This window comes from Emydura macquarii, unplaced genomic scaffold (genome assembly GCF_026122565.2).
Source record: "Emydura macquarii macquarii isolate MOO-44397 ecotype Brisbane River unplaced genomic scaffold, CSIRO-AGI_Emac_v2 contig_2897, whole genome shotgun sequence".
NCBI lineage: Eukaryota > Metazoa > Chordata > Testudines > Chelidae > Emydura > Emydura macquarii.
The window spans coordinates 39,398,920-39,423,228 of record NW_027133034.1 but is presented as its reverse complement, the minus strand read 5'-3'; the positions used below and the strand labels follow the sequence as shown (position 1 = coordinate 39,423,228).

The 24,309-nt window shown below is 40.4% G+C and overlaps 1 protein-coding gene across 1 annotated transcript in view; it reads left to right on the top strand.

Moving 5' to 3' along the window:
• The window catches only part of ADGRV1 (adhesion G protein-coupled receptor V1), a 336,348-nt gene that overhangs the window by 252,058 nt on the left and 59,981 nt on the right, over positions 1 to 24,309 (top strand). Inside the window, exon 87 of the mRNA XM_067568750.1 lies at positions 11,723 to 11,880. Coding sequence (XP_067424851.1) covers positions 11,723 to 11,880 — 158 coding nt within the window. The remainder of the gene's footprint in view (positions 1 to 11,722; positions 11,881 to 24,309) is intronic.

The following is a 24,309-nucleotide window of genomic DNA, read 5'->3' as shown; positions in this document are numbered from 1 at the left end:
AATGTTATTATTTAACTGTTTAGATTTTGTGATATATTTGTTGATCAAGGCTAGGGATAAGTTTGCTTATACTCAAGGGCATAGACTGGCAACTTTCCAGTCTAATACGAAATAGGATGTTAAATAAGTGTCCTGTGTTTTCTGTGCACATGCTAGTATCTTTCTATGCATATGCACTGAGCTGGAATTATCCACAGATTACAAAAGTAACAGTTAAGGAAAATAGTCTGTGTAGTGAAGTCATTTTCTGTAAAGCTATAATTTACATCTTAGTTCAAAATGTTCCAGTTAGTACTTCAGTTCAGTTCTTACATTTCACATCTCTGACTGAACAGAATGTATATTCTCAGCGATTCACCAAGATGGTGAGACTAAAGAGTGGTCTGCAGAGAAAAATGGAAGTGGTCAATTTGTTTTCAGTTTCTGAGTTTGATTCCCCTGACTAGATATGAGATGTGCAGATTGTCTTGGGGAGCATCCACCGGGAGAGCAAAAAATATCTGTATTATGTCATCACACTGAGAGAGAGAGAGTTGACTGTACTGTAAGCAGAGCTGGCAGAATTACCTATACTTCCGTTATAAAACCCTTTTCCAGTTATGTATGACGTTGCCAATTTTAACTGTTTGGGCTGTAAGTTCCCATGCTAAGTTTCTGCTCCTGGCTGATTTTCTTTTTTTTTTTTTCTTCTTTCTTTTTTTAGTGGGGAAGGGAAGAAAAGCTTCAGCTAAAATAGTTCAGTCTTTTGCTATGTTTAAAAAAAAATTCTTAAAATTATTTAGTTGAAAAGCCCTTGTATCACACCATGCTTTGGAGCAGAGACTTGAAATTTGGCAGAGGGAGTTGCCCGGTGTCAGGGACCCAAGTTAGTGGTCAGCATGGTTCCACATGATGTAATTTCTGGTTTTTTCATTTTTTTAATAAGAAAACTGCACCACCCCACCTCCCAACCCTGCCTCCGCCCCCCAAAAAACCCCCCCAAAACTCTCCATCGCATTAAAAAAATATTAAAGTTGCTAAATCAAGTATTAAGAAATTAGGAAATGCCAGAATTAAAGTTGCCTGTGCAACCTTCATTCGGCCCCCTTGTGTGTATGCATTATTATAGTTTTTAATTATATGATCATATACTATTTTTTCTACAGGACCCCGTCTCATTCAGTGCACAGGGTGGACAATACTCAGGGAATGAATCAGCATTGTGTCATGAAGAGAGCAGTTGTCTGTAGAGCTCCTACCTTGTCAGCTGCAGAAGTTAGGTTTGTGAATGAGGCAGGAAGGGATTTCAGGAAAAAAAAATGATGGTCTTATGGTTTGCAAGTTGAAGGCCACTCTGGAAAAATGGATTCTATCCCTGCTGTTGCCACAGTGTTTCTATGTGACTTTGGGGAGTCACTGAAACAAAAATGTTCACATTTGGTCACTAGTTGTATGTTCCTCATTTTCTGGGTGTCAAGTTTTTAAGACATCTGGGACCAAACTTGGAGAAATGCTGAAAGCTCATGATTGCAATTGAAGTTGGCTGGAGCTGTGTCTGAGCATATAAAGTGCTGTAAAATTTCTAAGTACTGTGAGAAATCAGGCCCTAGGCCACACAAAATTAGTGGACAGTTTTGGTCTCTGTGCCTCTGTTCCCCAACTGTAAAATGAGGATAATGATAACCCCTCACATCACAGAGATGTTGGGAAGATAAATTCATTAATGTCTGTGAAGCACTTCGATACTATGGTGAGAGCACAATAGAGAAAAAACAATGCGGAAATGAAATGAACAATTCTGTATTTGATGTGGCTTTGTATGGTTTTTGGTACATAAAATCAGGCGCCACATATTGAATCAGAAAGATATAAAGAAATATTGAATAACTTCTCATTCACTGTATAAGACTAAAGTCATTTGGAAAAAATGGTATCTGACAGTGTTATCAAAGACTATCATAATGGATACATACAAGCAACTTCTGGCATTTTCTAACTTTTGAGTGTTTGACTCTGCAACCTTAAAGATGTTCTGTTAATGTATTTGTTGGATGCCATATTGTATAGAAGCAGTGATAACAGAGGCTGCGCCCCATGGAGAATGCCTTGGTCATGCCCTTTTCTAGTCAGTACTATCCAATCCTGTAGCTGTACCAGGTGGTTGCTGGAACCCCTCGGAATATAACCCAGGTTGAATCTAGACTTTGTCAGAGATGTAACATCAAAGACACTGTTTGTTAATATTGATTATTAACACTTAGCATGGTTGTTCATAGTGTTTTGAAGACATTGGCTAATCCAATTGTTAATCCTACTTCAAAGAGTAAGGAAGTTGAGTCAGAGAGTTTTTGACTTGCCCCAGTACACATAGGGTCATCAGTGTAAGCAAGAGGATACATTTTTGCTTTCCTGGATCCAGTGCTGTGCTCATGCCACTAGATCTCTCTACCTAGGCCTCAGTTCAGCAATGTACTTGAGCACATGCATAAATTTAAGTGCATGAGTAGTCCCACTGATATCACTATTGGAACCACTCATGCTTAAAGTTATGCACACATGAAAGTATCTTGCTGAGTCAAGGCTATAATGCAGATGTTGTAGCCTCAAATTAGGTTTGTGTTTCTAAAATATCCTGCAAGGGAAAAGAGTAAATATGAGCTTGGACAAGAAAGCAATAAATCACAGGGCTTGGGCTGCAGGTAAATCCACAAATGTGCCACATGGGTGTAAGAAAGCTAATGAGCCCCCATGCTTTTGCATCCAATTTCTGTGCATATTCATCATCCTTAAAATAAAGTTAATCACGTTATCAATAAAGCGAAGATGCGTCACGTCTTCTGACAGGCATAATGTATCCTTATCAATTTCTTGGCATATTAGAAAGAAAAACCATCCTAATTTGTGCTACATGCATTCTCTCCTTAAAAAAGAAATACAAGAATAAAGCGCAATGGAGGGCTGTCTGCATGTAATTTGTGTATCTGCTAACACAGAAATAAAACTAGGGAGATGAACTATATGGAAAATCAACCAATATAGTTGCTTTCATTTACCTTGTTCACTAGAAATGGGGAAGAAATTCAAAATACCAATGTGGCTGTTGCCCTATGCAAAATAAAAATAAAGGCAATTGCTGAATTGTTTTTTTCACGCATTTGCATGCATCCCCAAAGAACAGATAGTTTTATATTGGATTCTCATTCTTTGCCACAAAGTCTTTTTTTAAGATTAAAGGGCTTGACAATGACAGGAACATCCTGTTGACAAAAGTGAATTCTTAAGCTGAAACCTTGGCTCTGGCAGAGCTGATGGCTTGCTTGTTTCACAAGTGAAGAAAAAGTATTTCCTTCTGTGTGGACAAACATAATGGGCTTGACCCTGCACTTGCTAGGTTCACCTGAGTATATCTCACAAAAGCAATTAACTGTCATTGCCGAGGTCTTGGTTATTGGTGCACCTCAGTTCCTCCTATTCTCTGCCTGTGGCACACAATAGTTTAGTCTCCTGAGGGCTAAATCCAAGGGTAGTCAATTGTTTTTTGTCAAGGTCCCAGTGTCTTCTTCAAGGTATAGTTAGGGTCCAGACTCCAGAGAAAATAAAAATAACGATGATAATAATAAGTAAATAAAAAGATTTCAGAGTCCATTCAAAAACATGAGGTGGTCTGGATTTTGTCCAAGGTTTGCCTATTGACTTACCCCTGCCTTAGTCTGATCCTTGTTATTGGGCTCAGTGCAGGTAACTGGGTGGGATTTAGTGTTCTGTGATAAACAGGAGGTCGGATTAGATGATCTGGCTTTAAACTGTACAACTCTTTACCGATGCAAATTTCCCATTTTATTTAGAATCTCATTATTCTCTTCTCAGATACCATTGGGAGGTTAGTCTGAGTGAGGAATGCAGGATTGGGCCCAATATCTTCATAGGTAGCACTGATATAGCTACAGGATGGCCCAATTGGTACCTTTATTAGGGTTTTTGTTGTGAGTGGTGGGTGGTTTTTTTTTTCCAGCATTGATTACTTTTAGAAGATTGAGAGGTGATGCTCATGAAAATGAGGGACAAGTAGGTTTGTTTGAAGTGTGGCATACTGCTGTGGAAAGACACTGTGTAATATCCGCTCTGCCCAACAGTCCTAGTGTGCATAAGGTGGGAACAAGATGGCACAGAATCAGTTAGCTACACATAGCTTTGGTCACTGCCATAAACTGCAAAAATAAAGCCCATTAAAGCACCTTGCAGGATTCCAAAACAAGCAGACATGCTTTTGAAACAACCTTAAAGAAGCCAAACACTTCCATGAGGATTATTGTTCAGGAAAAGAGCACCCTTACACAGCAGCAATATGTTGCCTGAAGCTGCGAATGATCATATTGCAGAGGAGAAAGTCACTGACACTGAGGAGAAAGTCATTTTTGTTGACCTGTATCACACAGGCCACTGTATACTGTTAGCCTTGTTAAAGCAATCTTTTTAGAGTGACAAAGATGGAATGCGCTTTCTGTAATAGCTTTAACCATAATAGATAAAAGGTCCTATATTTTAAGGCCTTTTCTAATCTTGGTTACCGAATTATTTAAAGAACCTGCCTTACTGACTGCTTGATGTTAGAGAAAAACGTTTCTAATAATTGTCATATTGGAGAAAGTTGGATATTTTTTTAATCTATCCCTAAGTGGAAGTGAAATCACTATGTACTATTTGAAAAAGATATTTCCAAAGTTATCCCTGATTTCTCATAGGTGTCACAGAAAAAAAAGATCTCCTGAAGAGATTTGGAGGAGGATGAGGGTGGCCTTTAAGATTAGCTCTGGGAGGGCATTCCATGAGCTCTGGGATGCATAGATAAAGGAGCAAAGGTGTTTGTGAGAAAATCAGGCAGGTGGATGTTGAAGGCTGGCAACATGGATAGACTGGAGCAATGGGAGGGCATCATGAAGAATCTTGAAAGTGAAAGGAAACAACTTTCATAGAATCATACAATCGTAGAAGATTAGGGTTGGAAGGGACTTCAGGAGGTCATCTAGACCAACCCCAATTATTCCCCAAATATTCCCATCCAGGGCTTTGTCAAGCCGCATCTTAAAAACCTCTAAGTATGAAGATTTTACCACCTCCATAGGTAACCCATTCTAGTGCTTCCCCACCTTCCTAGTGAAAAAGTTTTTCCTAATATCCAACCTAGACTTCCCTCACTGCAACTTGACACCATTGCTCCTAGTTCTGTCATCTACTACCAGCCTAGCTCCATCCTCCCTGAAACCCCATTTCAGGTAGTTGAAGGCTGCTATCAAATCCCCCCTCATTCTTTTCTTTTGCAAACTAAACAAGCCTAGTTCCCTCAGCCTCTCCTCTCCTCTTGTGCTCCAGCCCCCTAATCATTTTTGTTGCCCTCTGCTGGACTCTTTCCAATTTGTCCACATCCTTTCTGTAGTGGGGGGCCCAAAATTGGACACAGTACTCCAAATGAGGCCTCACCAGTGCTGAATAGAGGGGAATAATCACTTCCCTCAATCTGCTGGCAATGCTTCTACTAATGCAGCTCAATATGCCGTTGGCAATAAGGTCACACTGTGGACTCATGTCCAACTTGTTGTCCACTGTAACCCCCAGGTCCTTCTCTGCCGAACTTCTGCCTAGCCCCAGTCTGTAGCAGTGCATGGGATTCTTCTGTCCTAAGTGCAGGATTCTGCATTTGTCCTTGTCCTTGAACCTTGTCCTTGAACCTCATCAGATTTCTTTTGGCCCCAATCCTCTAGGTCACTCTGTATCCTATCCCTGCCCTCTAGCGTATCTACCACTCCCTACAGCTTAGTGTCATCTGCAAACTTGCTGAGGGTGCAATCTACCCCATCCTCCAGATCATTAATGAAGATGTTGAACAAAACTGGCACCAGCATCGACCCATGAGGCACTCCGCTTGTTATCGGCTACCAACTAGACGTTGAGCCTTTGATCACTACCCACTGAGCTCGATGATCTAGCCAGCTGTCTATCCATCTTATAGTCCATTCGTCCAACCCATACTTTTTTAAGTTGCTGATAAAAATACTGTGGGAGACCGTATCGAAAGCTTTGCTAATGTCAAGGTATGTCATGTCCACCCCTTTCTCTACATCCACAGAGTCAGTCATCTCATCATAGAAGGCAATCAGGTTGGTCAGACATGACTTACCCTTGATGAATTCATGCTGACTGTTCCTGATCACTTTCCTCTCTTCTGACTGCCTCAAATTGATTCCTTGAGGACCTGCTCCATGATTTTTCTGGGGACTGTGGTGAGGCTGACCGGTCTATAGTTCCCCAGATACTCCTCCTCCCCTTTTTTGAAAATGGGCACTATATTTGCATTTTTCCAATCATCCGGGATCTCACCCAATCACCATGAGTTTTTAAAGATAATGGCCAATGGCTCTGCAATCACATCAGCCAACTCCCTCAGCACCCTCGGATGCATTGCATCCATCCCTATGGACTTGTTCATGTCCAGTCTTTCTAAATAGTTCTGAACCTGTTCTTTCAGCACTGAGGGCTGCTCACCTCCTCCCCATTCTGTGCTTCCCAGTGCAGTGGTCTGGGAGCTGAACTTGTCTGTGAAGACAGAGGCAAAAAAAGCATGGAGTACTTCAGCTTTTTCCACATCATCTGTCACTAGGTTGTCTCCCCCATTCTGTAAGGGGTCCACAATTTCACTGACCTCGTTCTTGTTACTAACATACCTGAAGAGACCCTTCTTTTCCCCTTCACGTCCCTTGCTAGATGCAACTCCAATTGTGCTTTGGCCTTCTTGATTTCACTCCTGCATACTTTAACTTGAAGTGCTGGAGAAGGGAGAGTTGGTGAAGGGAGAAGTAATATCAGAGTGAGGAAAGTTGGTGTCTGGCAGAAGAAAGAAGAAGAGTTACAGTAATCAAAACCTGAGCTGATAGGAGCTTCACCGAGTATTTTAGAAGTGTGGACTGACAGAAAAGGTCAGACTTTGGAATGTTATGGAGGAACAAGCAGTATGAATTGATCATGGTCTGGATATGTGGGGCAAAGGAGAGGGAGGATAATCAAAACTGACCTCCCAGTGACAGGGAGGATGGTCATGGTGTCAAAAGTTGTAGAGAAGGGCAAGAGTGGGGAAGGCCTGGGAAGAAAGGTAACATGGCCAAAATGTAAATTTAAACTTATTAGTTTAAGACATCTAAGAGATTGCAGACTGAAATGCAAGTTTGTTCAAAGAGACTGATTAGGAGTAGGTAGTTTTGTGAGTCTTCAGTAAAGATGGAGCTAGAAGCTGTGACACTAGACAATTGCCTGAAGAAGCTAAATATGATTGATCTTTCTAACCACTCTTTGCTGGAGAAGATGCTGCCACAAGGTTGCCCAAATCTACTAGAGGTGCACATGTGCCAAGATCCATACTTTTTGGAAGTCATTCAGAATGCTAATTTAAAAACCCAGCCAAACCCAAAACCTAAATATTAATCTGAATATCCCTGATGACTTAACTGTTTGGTGTTTCCTGCCAATATCTTTACTAGTTCAGTATGGGGCACTCTGCTCCCATTTGATTACAGTCACAATATCAGTAACTGACAGGACATAGAAGTACAAAACCCCTTACTTACACAGATTGGCTCTGTGTTCACATGAATTAAAGTCTTCACTTACAAAATGTAGTGGGGAAAAAAGGGTTGATTAAAATATTGTGCTGCAGGAGGTAATGTTTATACGTAAACAAATAATGCCGGTGATTAGAGTGCTAATCAGGATATAGTTTATTCCAGAATACATGAACAGTGTCTAAAGTTATTCTTTATATATCTTAGTTTAATTGGGGATTAAGAATGTTTTGCATCTATTCCCACCCAATAGTAAAAAGATGGAGCACTGCATAGTTCAAGGTGCCAAATGAAACACTAATAAATAAATGAAAGCATCCGGCATATACATATTTTCTGATTGCTTCCTGAAATCCTATATCATACTTTTTTTGGTATGCAAAACATGAATCATCTTAAGGGCTGGGTTTGCAATAAAATACATAGGAAACATTGCAGTATTGTTGTAGCCTTATTGGACCCAGGATATGGGAAAGACAAGGTGGGTGAAGTAATATATTTTTTGGACCAATTTCTGCTGAACTCTGTGTAGCTCAGAAGATTGTCTCTTTCACCAACAGAAGTTGATCCAATAAAAGTTATCATCTTATCCACCCTGTATATTTCATAGAAAACACTGGCTTTTTTCACCCCATTGATTGAGTATGTCCTTTTATAAACAGTGAAAAGTGAGCTTTGAACCTTCAGACCTAATTAAAAATGTTTCTGTATATTCCTTGCCCATGTAATTGATAGAGGAATTTTAGAACTAGCTCATAGGGACATTAGCAAGAACTTGAATGAACCGTCATTTCCTATGTGATTTCCATTAACAGGACAGAGGAATGTGCCCCTTTCTGAGCCTCTAGCCAGCTATCAATATGTGTAAATCATGTGACTAAAAAGAAAAGGGTAGAGGGTTTCAGAGCATAAATATGACTTTACAGGAGACAATATACCTGCACAAAGAATTGTTGCTTTTCAATAAAACCTCTAAAAGCAATTCAGTAGACACTTGTTTGCAGCAATGCCTTGAAAGAGCAACCACCGTTTACGAGCAACATTTCCCCCGGGGAACACTTTCCCTGTGAATTGTCTGTAACAGCAACATTGCCACTGCATAACAGCAACATTTGTAATGTTGTGACATCACATCCAGGCGTGGAGATTCGGGGCGGGGGTGGGGCATGTAGGGGCATTGCTCCCAACCCTGGACCTTCAGTGCAGCTGCAGGGCACACAGCCCCATGCACTTGCCCTGCCTGACAGAGCACATGTAGGGGGGAGTTTATGGGGATGTGATGTCACACTGTCACAAATGTTGCTCTTATGCGGCAGCTATGTTGCTGATATCAGGTGGACAATCCACAGTAGGGAAAGTGTTCCCATGGGAAATGCTGCTTGTTAGCGGCGGTTGCTCTTACAAGGTTGCTATTTTGCAGTGGGGGCCCTGTCTCCTCTCTTAAAAACTATTTGCTTACAAAATCAGACATAAAAATACAAAAGTGCCACAGCACACTAGTACTAAAAAATTGCTTACTTTCTAATTTCTACCATATAATTATAAAATAAATCGATTAGAATATAAATATTGTATTTACATTTCAGTGTGTAGTATACAGAGCAGTACAAACAAGTCATTGTTAGTATGAAATTTTAGTTTGTACTAACTTCGCTAGTGCTTTTTATGTAGCCTGTTGTAAAACTAGGCAAATATCTAGATGAGTTAATGTAACCCCTGGAACACCTCTGCATACTCTCAGGGGTAGGTATACCCTTGGTTGAGAACCACTGGTGTTTATCACAAGCCAATAAACTTCACTCAGATACTCCTATATTAAGCCCAAAGTCTTTAGTTAGACCATAACATTTCAGTCCTCAGGAGACCAAACTATGTGCCACAGGCAGAGAACAGGAGGGAGACCAAGTTGTCACCAGAGCCTGATGGCCATGCAATGGCAGGGAATTGATTAAGTGAGATATGCTCAGATGATCCCAGCAGGTGAACCACAGCCTATACTTCAGAGAAAGGTCTGGAAGATCAGTCAGGCCAGTCAGAAAATTCCTTCCGGAACTCAAATCTGATGATCAGTTAGACACTGAGCACATGACAAGACACACCAGCCAGCTATCTAGAAAGGGTTCCCTGTATCACTTCAGAGCACTGGTCCTCCCTGTCTGATGGCCCATCTCCTGCTGTGGCCAATCTCTGATGCTTCAGAGGAAGGTGGAAAACAAACAAAGCCCATGAGCCCAGTATACATCTGGCCAACTGGAGGATAAAACTGGAGGATAAAACCTTTCCTGCTCCCTATAGGTGACCATTCAAAGCCCTGAAGCAAGAGGGTAGATTATAGTCATTATCTTAATGCAGAACTGCAAGCGTTATGAGCGTATTGAAGGGAATGCAGGCTATCCTGTTCTCCCCGTGGTCTAAGGGGATGAAAGGGGACTCACAGATGACAGACTCCAAGGTCAAAAGGGACCACCTATTTTATAAAATTAGAAGGATTAAGCAGAACAGGTATTATGATAATTGTCTATAAAATAAACGCCTTATTCTAAACTAAATGTTCATGTGCAATTTAAAGATAACACTGGTCTGCTGCCATCCTGTTTTGTGCAATTATCCTATCAGGTAGTATAAGCAGGTGTATGACTGAGCCAACAATGGGCTGGGAGCAATTTAGCAGTTTAGTTGCTGCAGAAAGTGATGGTGGTAATTCAGCACGGACTGAGTATTGAATCAGCATTGTGGCCCAGCCTGGTGCCTCAGGGTGGAGAGAGAGTGTTGCAGAATTTGCTGGGCTAAATTTACAGAAAGTCTGCATGGGTGAAACTTACACGTTCTTCCAGCTCTTCCACCAGTTACACCAGTGTAGAATCCCTTTATGGCTTGTCTACAGGAACAGTTAGTGCATGGCATGCTGGGGTGTAAATCAACAGTGCATCAGCATTCGGCAAACTAAGTGTCCTCATGGGCTTTGCTACCACCATGCACTAAAAGTTCCCTAGTGTGCATTGACCTATCCTGAGCATTAATTGTTTGTCTAGGCAAGCCCTTGTTTAACAGAGCTGACTTGACAAGCAGCAGGGCAGGGGTGAGTATACTGCACCCTGGGAAAGGGGGTAGCAATTCCACACTCACTGTGCAGGCACAGTCACTCCCAGAGTTCTTCCTGGGACACAGTGCAGCTTCACGTCATCCCCAATGCAGGTTGGTGGTGATCAAGAGAGCCCTGCATGGATACAAAATTTGAATCCGCATCTGATCCGTGCTCTGCAAAAATGATCCGCGGATATAAAGTGGATATCCACAGATTTGTACAGCTTGAGATATAAAATTTGGATCCGCGTCTGTCCACGAGCTGCAAAAATGGTCCACAGATTTCCGCATCCGTGGGTGTGGATTTGCAGGGCTCTAGTGATCAAGCACAATCTAGCCTTATGACCTAAAGGGTGTTTATGTGGTATTCTGTTAGGACTTTAAATCACAGTCCTGTGTCTGTGTCTTGACTGGTTTTTCCATGACAACACACTTGAATGTCTCATACTGTTTAAAGAGTTGTAACTTAAATACATGGAAAGGGTGAAGCATGGTAGAAAAAAAATATGGAAGTTAGAGAGCACATTTGGCTTCCGCGTATAAATGACATGTAATTTCCAATAAGTCAAAGGAAAATGATTGTCTTGCACTGAAGCCTGGCAGTTTTATTTGAAAATTATGTTTCTCAAAATTTCATTTGTTGTTTCAAGGGCTAAGGAAGGAAAATTTCCTAATGCACTTTTAAACTCATTTAACTAAGAGAAGATCATGTAAAATAAATATAGCATGCATGATGTTTAGGAAAAAATATAATTAGTTCCAGTGCAGGGGTTCAATTCCCTCCAGCGTCTGGTTAGGCTTAAAAAAAAAAGAAAAAGTTACATTTTACTAATGTGCCAGTGTATCATTTTAGATGAGGTGTGTTAAGCAGTTAAGAACCATTTGAAAACTGCTGTCAAGTGAGATTAGTTTAGCTAGGTAATTAAAGCATTTGTGGTTTGTAAAACACATCTCCAATCAAAAGTATTTGTATTAAAAAGTTAATTTCTGTAATTGTCTAAGTTGTTTGTAATGTTTATAAATGGCGGATGCTTTTTTTCCCCCTCCAGGTGCTTTATACCAAATGTCTATGCTGCCCTCTTCACTGCTGCTCTCATACCATTAATGTGCCTAGTGGTGGTATTTGTGGTATTCATCCATGCCTACCAGGTGACTCCCCAGTGGAAAGCATATGATGATATTTTCAGAGGAAGAACCAATGCTGCAGGTAGGAGACATGCCCTGAAGGCAAATAAAAACATGGAAGGCAATTCTAACTTAAAGTGGAATTAAATCCAACGCAGAGTTACCTGCATAGAAACCCTGATTCAGTTGTGTCCTTATGCACCTGCGTAAGTGTAAGCACAATAGTTGTCCCTTTGAAGTCAGCAGACTATATTTCCATGCTTAAAGTTATGCACAGGCTTTTGTATCTTGCTGAATTGGAAACAAAGCCCTTTGCATGACTTAAATCTTTATAATGGTCTTGAGCAATGTGAAGGGTCTTGCGTGGGGTCTCTGCATTAAAGTGAACATCATCCTTCAGGAATAAGGAGTTGATCATGTGTAATTTATTTATGCTTTAGCGTTACTCCTTTTGTTTTGAAATTTCAGGGTACTAGTCCCAAGTAAATGAGTAAACAAGAAACACGTTTAGTTAAAAAAAAAAATCTGTCTCAGGCACAGCAGGGAAGGCTATTGATTGGTCTGTTCTGTTAGAATGATTGTTAATAAAACAGTGTTCGCTAAACCAAAGTCCAATGTCCTCTTCAGCAATTTAGGCCAATACTTTAATAATGGGGAATTGTGTGGATGTCTTGTAAAAGGAACTGTTTTCTTTTCATGTGTCTTTGCATAAAATTTAGCTATGGGGTAAAGAAATGCAATTCCATAGGCTAAAACTGAATGTGGCTATTAGGTTTTATAAACTCTCAAATGGTTCTTGAGTCAATTTTTATATGTAAAGAGAGTTTCATCCATTTATAGAAAAAATAAATTGAATAAAAGAGGGGAAGTAAGTCTCTACCAAATTCATTTAACGAGTCCAGGATACGACACCATGCAAATATATAAAAGGTACCTTTGTTAGATTCCAATACTAAAAGCTACTGTGATATAGTTATAAAACCTTAGATAACTAAATAACTATTTACTAAATAGGCAAATATTATATGTATTGTATGTGCACCTTTTGAACATGTCACAGCATCCAGCTTTTAGAAATACATCTTTTGCAGCGCAAAAATAAAATATCAACTATATGTGGTCTGGGAATTTTCTCAGAGATGGATTTGTCCTTCACTGGTAAAGTAGCAGCTTAGCTAATAGTAATATATGTTTGGATAAGATCCAAATGACAAAACATAATCTGTTTCACATATATTTAGCATTACATGGCTTGTTTCCACTTTGTTCCCTACCTATCCTCTGAAGAAAGAAAAGGCAATGTCTGCAGTCTTCCTAAAAGTGGCATACCTCACTGTGAGATAAAGAACGATTTCTTTATTCAATAATTAATTATACTGAAAATTCAGTTACAAGGAATCCTTTTTCATATTTCAAAGGTATTTTGATCCACCATCTTACTCTTTAATGGGTTGTGTATGAAGATGTTTGGTGAATTTCCTATAAATAAAAGCCCTGGAGACTTAAGTCTTTTGTTTAATTAGAAAGTGAAGCACAACACAATCACAAGCAATGCATGCTTCCTTACACTGACTAGCTAATGTATGTCAATGTAGGGCAGAATGGGACGTTCATCCTCTAAATCCACTTCATCTTTAATCTCTTTACTGAGACTGGCAAAAAGGGTGTTAGTTATGACATATTTTGTGATGTAGAGACACTAATTCTTTAGGAATTGGATAGAGGCCCCCAATTTTCACACAGGCCACTGAATTGTCATGTGTAATGACACTTAGGCCCAGACCTATAAAAAGAGCACATTGCAGGATTGAGGCCTTTGTCATTTTGTACTGAGTCTGGATTCAAATTTGCAGTTTTTAGATTACAATCTTTTTCTATCTGTTCTTGTGAATTTTAACTTTGAATTCGTAATATTAGAATTATTAATGTGTTGTATTTTGGGATGAGGTGTAAAACTTGGTTCATGCATGTAAAATGGGAAAATCAGATCAGATGCAAATCTATAAAATTCACTGGCCTCCTTAACTACTCGATAACTTTTATACCTGTTTGCATAGAACTAGTGGATTCAGTCTTATCCACTGTCTAGCGTGTAATTAAGGAAAGACAATTCTCAGGCAATAACATACATAAAGTCAACAAGGAAGATGGCAGAAAATATTAACAGTAACCATGCCTGGGTGAAACAAAGGCATGAACTAGTAGAGAGACAGGCATGAATTAGTGGATGTGGGCAAAGGCTTAGTTAAGTGAGGATGGGATGTCAGTACTTTGTTGCAACCCAGTATAAAAGTAGAGGGGAAAGGACATTCCGAGGTATCTGGAGAAAATGAAGTTGTCAGGAAAGTACATGCTACATGAAATGTCAACAAGAGCTTCTTTTGATCAGGAAAAGATGGGTGAATCTTTCAGTAGTCATATACCATCAAAGGAAATTGGTCTTTAATTATCCTAAGCGTTCTGCAAGCAGACCCATTTCCCCAAGGAAAATATTACGTGCAGTGTAGAAAGGAGCTGGAGAGACTCCATTTTGAGGAGAAAAAACATGCTTTCTGGTATGGTTAGCAGTATTTATAGATTCTACAAGCGTAATATCTAATTATTAGTATATTTAGAATGTAAACTCCTCGAGATGGTGCCTGTCATATCTCTTGCCTGTAAAGTGCATTGAACACATATGGCACCATATACATAATAAATAATAGGCTTTTTTGACTGTCTTATCAAATATTTTTTTAATGTAACGTGAGAAGTGGCTAGATCACTGAACCTTTTCATAGGAATACACATTGTGCTTTAATGCCTACTCTACTTTTATTTAAAGTATGGTTTTCCACTGTAGTTAATTTTATGTTTGCATAATCAAAAAGTGAATGAAGGAATTAATTATTTTTAGAGAACTCTCTGATGTCTTTAGATAGTCCTGTCTATGAAGAGGGTAAAAAGTGCTATGAATGACACCACGATTCATGATCATGTTTAAAGAACTGAACTGTGCAAATATAGAAAAAAGTATTTGCAAATATACTTGGTTATAAAACCTGATGATTGAATTTGCTGATATTTGTGAACTCATTTTCCCATGTTGATTCCAGTGAGCAAAGAATGTTTGCAGAAAGCAAAAGTGTCACAAATTCTAATATATATGCATTTGCACACAAATATTCATACAAATATACACTTGCAGAAATGTTTATGTGGTCATCTTGAAAGCTGTTTGGGAATCATCCAGTTAGGGAATTGTAAAAATAACATGTGACATAGATGATCAGTTACCCACTGTGAATAGTGAACAACAAATATTCACAGCAAACATTTCACAAACAGTCCACAAGCTAAGTATTTTTCACACAATTTGCTGAATTATGTATTTGTTTTAGGAGCGCTTCTTATCTAACTTTTGCCTAGTCTAGCTTCTTTGGATTTTTGTGTAGCTTATGGGAAAAGTTCAGACAAATTTTACTTTATTATTTAAACTACAGTGGATTTATATCCTATAGCGCTGAATTCTGTATGAAGTCGGAACTGCACAATTTGTCCCAAAATACTGTGTATACCAGTGGAATTTTTCAAAACAGTCAGATCTCTAGGTGGCTAAGCTAGAAATGTGAGTCAAAAAAAGTTTCACATAGACTCTTTTCCCAAATTATTGGAAGATTTGGAAGCAGCTTTAACTTGTACAACTTTCTCTTTGACAGCAAATCAACCTAGATCTCCCTGAAAGGGCAAAATTCTCCTCTTGTCCTTCATTATTCTGTTCTTTCTATAGGTGTAGATAGATTATTCTCAATGCCAAATGGGGTTCCCACATATTCTGGGTAGTGAGCACAGAATAGCACATTGGGTTTTATTATATGGATCTTAGAGGAAAATTTCACCCTAACCCAGCCTCAGGGATGACATGTTTTCACATGAATGAATTCCTTAGGCAGTTAGAAATAGGAATAGTTCCTTAGGCTATTTCTCAACTGTGATAGGGAATAACCAGGTTGTTTTCAAATTTAGACATCTAGGTTTTTCATCTTTCCGTTTATTTTTCTTCAACTCCTATTTTTACTGTAGATAATATAAGTAAATTCTGTAATCTCTGGGCATGTTTGAGTTCTACATCTACATCTTTATTTCAGTATCACAAGCCACCAAAGGAAGGCAGAACATTGTTTCCCACTCCTGTTTCACCAATTTTGGAGGCACTGCTTTTTTCAAAGGCACAAAGCAACATGTAGAGATCATTGCTCTCTTCCCACATTATGTTTATTCTAGGGGGCAAAGGACGGCTGGAATTGATTGTCTTCCTCTCCTTCCCAATGAAGATATGAACACTTTGGCTTGGTCTACATTGCCGGTGAAATTCGGTGGCAGTCGACGGGAGATACTAGAGTAGCTTGCGTATCTCCCATTGACTTCCTACCTTCTACTTCCTCAGTGTCCCCACTATGCTGCACCGACAGGAAATGCCTTTCCATCGACGCAGCATTCATCTTTTTGCGGAGGTGGATTAATGCCGTTGACTTCCAAATTGATTCAGCAGGTCTCCACTGCTACTCAATCAATCCCGAAGAATCGATATAGACATACCCTAAGCTTCAACACAGCATGATAGCATCAATATTGTTGTATCACATTGCATTGGAGATAGCTGGCATCAGGTCAGGGAATTGTCTTCAAAGGTAAAGGTCAAAGAAAGAGAGGGCCACAGGAGAGTCAAAGTTTTATTATTTTGGGGAAGAACCAGTGTCTGGTTTACAGTCATGGAAAGGAGAATAGTATGAAGGAAAAAGCTAGTTTACAAAGAATTTATTTAATATCTAAACAAATCAGATCTTTTTGAAGATGTAAATTTGGTTTGTCTAGAAAGGAGAATTAAAGTTTGGGCTGATTCAGATTGTTGTCAAACCAGTTTGCCCAGCCGTACTGCAAACATGTTCTGTTGACTATGAGAATTTTTATATATACAGAACATCTCAATAATCAGCTCTGACAGGAGCCAAATGGAAAGTGCACAGTGATAAACACCTCTCAGGTAAATTTAGTATTTCAGTTTAGAGAGTGTGATCCTGCTGACATTGAAGTCAGGTAGCACGGGAGCAGAATGGGGTCCATAATTAGGATATATTTATACTAGCTATAGGGAAAGTGAAATTGGACATGATTGTTGGTAATTTAGGCTACATCTACACTACAGGTTAGGGTTGTGAATTTCCTGCTCGTATACACACACTTGTGTTAACTCTCATCAAGCTAGTGTGAGTCTAAATAGCAGCATAGCCACAGTAGCATAGGCAGCAGCAGCAGAGGCATTGTGGTGCTGAGTATGTACCCACTGGTTTCAGGAGGGTTGGTAGTCAGCAGGGCTCAGCCATGCCTCTGCTGCCACTGCCCATGCTACTTTGGCTACATTGGTAGCTCAATGAGAGCTAGCGAGAGTGTGTGTGTGTGAGCAAGAGAATCACATCCCTAGCTCATATTGTAGACATAGCCTTAAAGCCCTGATATGCATAGATAGAGAGGAGAAGAATAAATCAATGTGACTGATTGTCAGCTGAAAAGAGAAAAAATTGTAGCCCAATCTTCACCTGGTTTTTGAGCAGTCTGTTTGTGGCTTCTTTTTAAATTTCAAATAGTTTGCCAACAGCTGAGTATAAATGGGCCCTCTGTAAGTGATTGTGCCCAATTTCCAACTGAAAAATGAATTGGTTTTTGTTCTGGCAAAAGCTTTGTTTCTGGGTGACCTCAATGTATTGAACAGCATGTGGTGACATAGCTTTCATGCACTAGGCATAAACATGCAATAGTATTTATCTGACTCAAATTCTGCCTTTGGGAATGATGCCAGAGCTAGTCTGAAGGAAAACAAGTTTTTGCCAGTAGCAAAAAACAGATCAGGTCTTAATAAATTATGGCTTAGATATTTGGCTGACCTATTCAGCCACCTTTGTGATCTCCTCTTATTCTGTGCTGACTGTGTATGTCTGCATCCAGTATCTTGGTATAAGTGAGCAGCCTGAGAGCTGCTCTAAATTCTCACAGCTGCCAACAGCCCCAAGAGGCCAGTATGGCAGCCAGGGATCAGCAGGTTGTATGGATATCCCAGCCACTCTCAGAGTGCAGCAGAGGTCAGGGCTTTTGATTTGAGGTTGATAACATGTGTCCAAGGTTTATACATAATATCCATCGCAGTAGTATCTGGTACTGAAAGTAATTATCATTGGTTTGCACAGTATCCAAGGGTTCCTTTCAGAATAGAGAGGAAAACCTGTCCTTGCTGCATAGAATGTACACATTTGATTAAGACAAGTGAATGTAATTACAAACTCGAATAAGGGTTGAGGAGGTGAGGGTAAGATAATGCAATAATGTAAATTTGTTATGTAAACTCCGTTGTTCAGAGCTATTTTTGTTTTGACTATGACTCTCATTCCCATCCTCAGTTCTCACCACATTAGTTCCTTTCCTATAGGTGATGCTGCAGAAGCAAACTATTTTGCACAGCTCTTTGTGGACCTAGTTTGTACAGATGGAAATACTGCTAACTCATTGGAAGGAGTGTTTTTGAATAATTTTATAACACACAAATGTAAATGCTGTCAGAATTGTTTGTCTTTTTCTTGGTTGGATTGTTAATATCACTCTGAGAACAGCCATCTTTTCCAGTTTATATACATTGTCCTCTCCCTGTGGTGGTTAGGGCAAAACAATCATAGCAAAACCCCCAAAAGCATTAAATTGAACTGGTTTTGAGTTTCATTATGAAAAAGAATCTCTTCAAGGTGCATCAAAAAGTTTGCTGATGTTTAACTTTTCGTGAATATTGAGGAGTTTCAATTAGGCCTATAGATAGATGAGTTGCACCTGGTTTCAGATCTTGTGAGGGGTCACCTGGACTGACAGCCACAAGCTTCCCTTCTCCCAAAAGGAAGTGGATTATGTCTCCGTTAACTGGTGCTGCCTTTTGGAGGACTACAACTCATCTCAGCTCCCAGCATCTTCACGGGATAGCCATTTTGACTCCTCCTAGATCTTCAGCTGAGGCCTACTGATCTTTTAAAGATTCTCTTCCAGTACTTGCTGTCTAGGATACCTCTGAACCCCATATTGAAGAAAGGCCAAAGCAGCCTTTTCCAGTCTCCTCTTGCAGCATGTAGAAGCAAAACAGACTATCTGTCCTGCTCAGTATCCACAGTGTAGTTGTCTCTCTCATCTACCGATGTTGGTTCAAAAAAAGATATTACCTCAGCCACCTTGTCTGCTCAGTATCTGATAGGAAAATTTTTGGAGATTTTTGCTAACTCCCACTCCCGAAATCTAAAGATTGGCAGAAGTGGGATATAATCTAGACTCCCTTGAAAATGTTAGCAGTCCAGCCCATGGATAAATCAGGGAGTCAGTGGGAAAGTAGGCCACTCAGTCTTTCTTTCCCGTCTTCTACCCAGCAAGATGAGAAGACATAAAAATCTGGGGTCTGGCAGCAGGAGAATTGGGCCTTGCTAAGGGGGAGCTCAGCAAGGTTCATTTGTTTATATTAACCTTGCTGGGGTCCTAGTGGTTTCACTAAAGGTTTTGCTTTGAGTTGTTGAAGGTGTATGAACTTGAAATTCAGTGAAAAGTCAGAGGTCCCCAGACTATTCTTGCTGAAACTACCAATGCTGTTTGGCAAAAATCACATAAAGCTAAACAAGTTTGAACAGCTCTAGTGACCTCCTCATTTAGGACTGCTGTTCTTCTCAACCTACTACCTCCTAGAATTATGTTAACATGGCAATATATATGGGTGAATAATTCATAACAAATAACATTTAATATTTTTTGCTTCTTGTTTCTTCATAAATTGTCCCTGTACAAGTGGCAATTGTCAGATTTATTAATGTGCAACTGAAATTTCTACAAGTAATTCCTGGGCTGCAATGTGAGCTATTAATGAGTAGTTTGTTGAAAATAATTAATATTCAGATTCTGAAATCTCAGTGGTTTTGAATGGACACATACTTCATATGATTTATTTCTCTTTTAACTATGTAACAACTCTTAGAATCAGGTTTCCAGTGTGAGTACCTGTGATTTACAAATTTAAAATTCTCTTTCCACAAATATTCCTTAATATCTTTATTTCCTTGTTTCTGTGACTATTCCTACCAATAAACTTATTTTCTAAAATATTTGTCAAAAGGGAACACAAAGCTGGTATGAGCACAGTTGAAGCTTATTCAATTGAATTTCTATTTTCAGAAAAGTTTTTCCGTATTTTCCCACCTCTATATATTAACTTTAATCATACAGCTTTCCATGCCTTGTTGAGTAAGAGTCTGTGCAGTTATTACTGAATCTTAGGTCTCCAGTTAGCCAATGAAATTCATGGTGCATTAATACCACTGTCCCTTCAAACCAGCTAGGAATAGAGTATCTGAAAACTTAATCCAGATTATATGGTAAATCTTCAAGTCTAGCCAACAACAATTAAGATAAATTAGAATTGCACTGTCAGTATAACAACCTAAGGGGGAAAAGCACAACAAACAATATTTTTAATTATTCTTTTTATTGACTTTTCCATTTAAAAAAAAAATGTAAACACTGCAGGTAAGGGAAAAATAGAAACACAATAGGACAGCATAAGAGCAAAAATACAAATATTTGGAAGTGCTTGTGAGTGTTCTCCTAGTTCTTTTTTATTTGTGTTTCATAACAGGGTAATCCTTATGCTTCACAACCAAAAATGGCATACTCGGCATTTCCAGTTTATTAATTCAGAATTGAATTCACGTTCTTCCTACTGTTCTGGGAAGTTTAGCTCAAACTTGGGGTAAGTGCCCCAAAGGGTCATGATCCTTTTGACAGTTCTTCTTTGTGACGAGTCAGATTTAAATAATAAATTCAGGAAACAGTTATCAGATAAAGTTAGACTATTTGGTTGCACAAAAAACAAAGGAGTTTCTAAATATAATATATCGTGTTTACAAATAGAAGAAAAAGAAAATTGGCCATTAACATTCTAGCAAAAAGCAGTTCCAAAATCAATAGCACTTTGTATACCAAATTAAATTGTATTTTATGTATTGTTTTCTTCTTAATAAGAGCTGAATTTATCAGTAGGGCTTTCTCTTGATATCTTTGAGACGTATATGGTATATGTTTGTATATGTCTTCTATTTTGTGAACGGCATTTTAATTGTAAAACTTTACTATGTCTTCACTTTGGCACTGCAGTCTCTATCTTGACCCAGGAGGTGTCAGGGGAAATCCTTGCAGATAGGAGAGGGCTAATAATAGAGAACAACCCAGAGCTGTCAGCTTGAATGGTCTTCCATTCAAATGGAAGTACACTACAACATCGAGCTGGATGCAGCCCAGGGGAACCAGTTTTCCCAATGTGCACTTCAGGTGGGCTAGAGCTAAGCAACAAATCACCTGACAATGAACTTGAAGCCACATAGTGGGATCACCTAACAAACTTTATAAAAGGGAGACTCTCTCAAGTGGGAGGGCAGATCAAAACCAGAAAGAGGAGAGAGTGAAGAAGAATCCTGGACTCCCTGGAAGACTCCAAGACATGAAAGACTGAGGAGGAATGAGGAAAATAGACAAGTGTTTGTTATCTTTCCATAGCTCTGTATATTTCTTGTGCATTGCCTTGCGGAAAATGTGATTGGTTTAAGAGTGTCTTTGCAAAGTCTGTGTGTTACTTGCTTTAACCGCCATAAAGTCCTCAATCCAGAGTGCCCATGAAGATGGAGCTATAGAGAGGGCATACAGAAGTTACTGGGGAGACTTGAGAGGTCCATCCTTGTCTTGTGGGGCCTAAGGCAGATGAGCTGCAGGGCCCCACATTGAAAATAGGAGTGCCAGCATTGGACTCTGTAACCCAGAAGTGTGCCTGAAAGGCCAGATATAGAACCAGTGTCTGGATGCTGCTCAAACTCGGTAATCTTAAGAGCACTTGGGATCTAAGACTTTGAGTCCAGTACAGAAGTCTGGTGACTGTCTGAAAAGGGCAGCTCAGCTAGGACTGTAACAACTCTTATCATCGAGTTATAGTATTACAGCATAATCTCCTAAAATGCACCAGGCTAATAAGGCAATCGTTTCTCTTTTGTTTCTCTTGCCACTTTTCAGCCGCATTATGGTAATTCTCCTTTTATAGGTTTCCCTGCTGCTTTGCCTGAAGTTGCAACTTATACAAAACACTGGTGGCTGATTGTTCATGATAATGTGAATGGCTGATCCCACTTCTCTTTGACAGAGGTTGCTCTGTTGGCATTCTGTGAAGCAGTGGGATTTTTTTTAATCTTCTGTTCCCATAACTTGAATTTTAGCCTTAATTCCAGTTTGTAGGGTCTGTTAATTATTCCTATTATGAATTCATTGTTAGAGAAGAGCTCTTGGTTCCCTAAACTCTTCCTCTGGGCATGTGTTTCTCTTTAATGTTCATTTCTTACCTTCATATTCTTCTTCGAGTGCTTGTACATGTCGATTCCAAGTAGGTGTGCGCACGCTGCGTGCACAGCTGCCAGAAGTTTTTTCCCCTAGTGGTATCCGTAGGGTTGGCTCTGGAGCCCACTGCAGTCACGCCTTCATGGCACCATATAGGGGGGCCTTCCAAACCCCTGCCTCTTCAGTTCCTTCTTACCACCCATGACGGTCACTGGAACAATGATTTTCTCTTGCTTTGCAAGCATCTCTCTCTAGTGGTTATTCATCTGATTTCTGTAAATAGTTAAATAGTTTGAATTAGTTTGTAGTTATTGATAGTTTAGTTAGATAGGATCCTGCTTATTTGAGTCATTTCCCCCTTCCCTGGGAACGGGACATGCCTCATTCTCCCAGGTTTAAACCATATTGGGCTTGTAAAAAGCCCATGCCCAGGAACGATTCCCATATCACTTGTCTTAAGTGTCTCGGGGACACCCATCAGAGGGATTGCTGTAAGATCTGCAGGGGATTCCTCCCTAGGACAAAGAAGGAGAGGAGCCAGAGACTGAAGTTTATCCTTATGGAGGCTGCTTTCCTACCAACGTCGAGCCTGGCTGAGCTGACACCCAATATGTTGGGTTAGAGACATGGGCGCTGGGAAAGAGACCTAGAGGTGTCTAGAGACCCACAACACCATCACAGATCCCTGGCATCGAGAGACACCTCACAGACACAGCATTGCTCCCATTAGCATGTTCCATGCATGAAGCAGAGGAACCTGGACAGGGGGCACTCACCAGTGTCCAAAAACAGTGGGGCATAAAGACGAGAGCAAAGTGCGACCCGCACTGGGCCACTGTCAAGCACCGCACCTGCAGCCACGGTACCATTGACTCTGGCCCTGGAAACGGGTCTGTTGAGTCCAGTGCCTCTGGACTCCCCATCCAGGGAGATTCAGAAAGAGGACCTGCAGCTACCCTTCATACCAGAGACTTTTGAAGTGTCCAGGGATCTGATAGAGAGCATGGCACCATCGTCTCCTCCCAGGCATGATAGCGCCCTGGACACCAGACCACCAGTGTTAAAGAAGGGAAAGTTGGCTATGATGCCTCAGTCACTCCATCTCCACTGAATTGATTGCCGGCAATGATGGGAACTGCACCATCCTGGTTGGTCCCCAAGGAGCAAGATGTTGGGCTGCAACTTAGAAGTTGAATCTTACTCCTCGAGGCGAAGTCTGTACCAAGCAGGGAGGTGACACCAGAGGATGGAGGCTGGTCAGCCCTTCCCTATGCCTTGGCCAAGGGCCACCCCAGTGGCCTTTTTGGACCCCTTAGGTCTTCTACCAGGCTCAAGGACTACAATTGGGCCAGTCATTATCACTCACCTCCAGGGGCAGATATCACCCACCTCAATCAGAGGACATGCTACCACTTGGAACTGACACTGGCACTGAGTATGACATCGACCTCAGCATCGAGTTCAAAGAACCATCATCAAGGGACCCCCTGGGGAGCAGAGGACCAAGAAACTGCCCCAGTTGGAGTGTCTTCTTTCCCAGATGAAACAGTCACAGGGTCCTCACCAGCACCAGTCACAGATGACAACAGAGCCCACCTGGAACTCTTGAGGAGAGTGGTGCAGGACTTGGGGCTCCAAATCAAGGAAATCTGTGAAAACACAGACCCCATGGTGGACATTCTAGACCCAGCAGACCCATCCAGGATAGCACTGCCACTAATAAAAAACATCTATGACACAACAAGGTCACTATGGCAGACCCCAGCTTTCCTGCCTCAAACTGCTAAGATGGTGGAGAAGGAAGTATTTTGTCCCCTCCAAGGACCATGAATACCTCTACACTCCTTTCCCACCCGGGTAGCTCATTGTTGCAGTAAGTGAGAGAGGCAAGGACAGCAAGACCCTATGCCAAAAGTGAAGGATGCAAAGAAACTGGACCTCTTTGGGACAAAGGTGTAGTCTACTGGGGGCTCCAACTCCGTATTGCAAACTAGTAGATGGTGTTGAGTAGATACAACTTTAACTCTTGGGGGCCCATGTAAAAGTTTAGAGTCTATACCAACAGACTCCAGGTCAGAGTTCA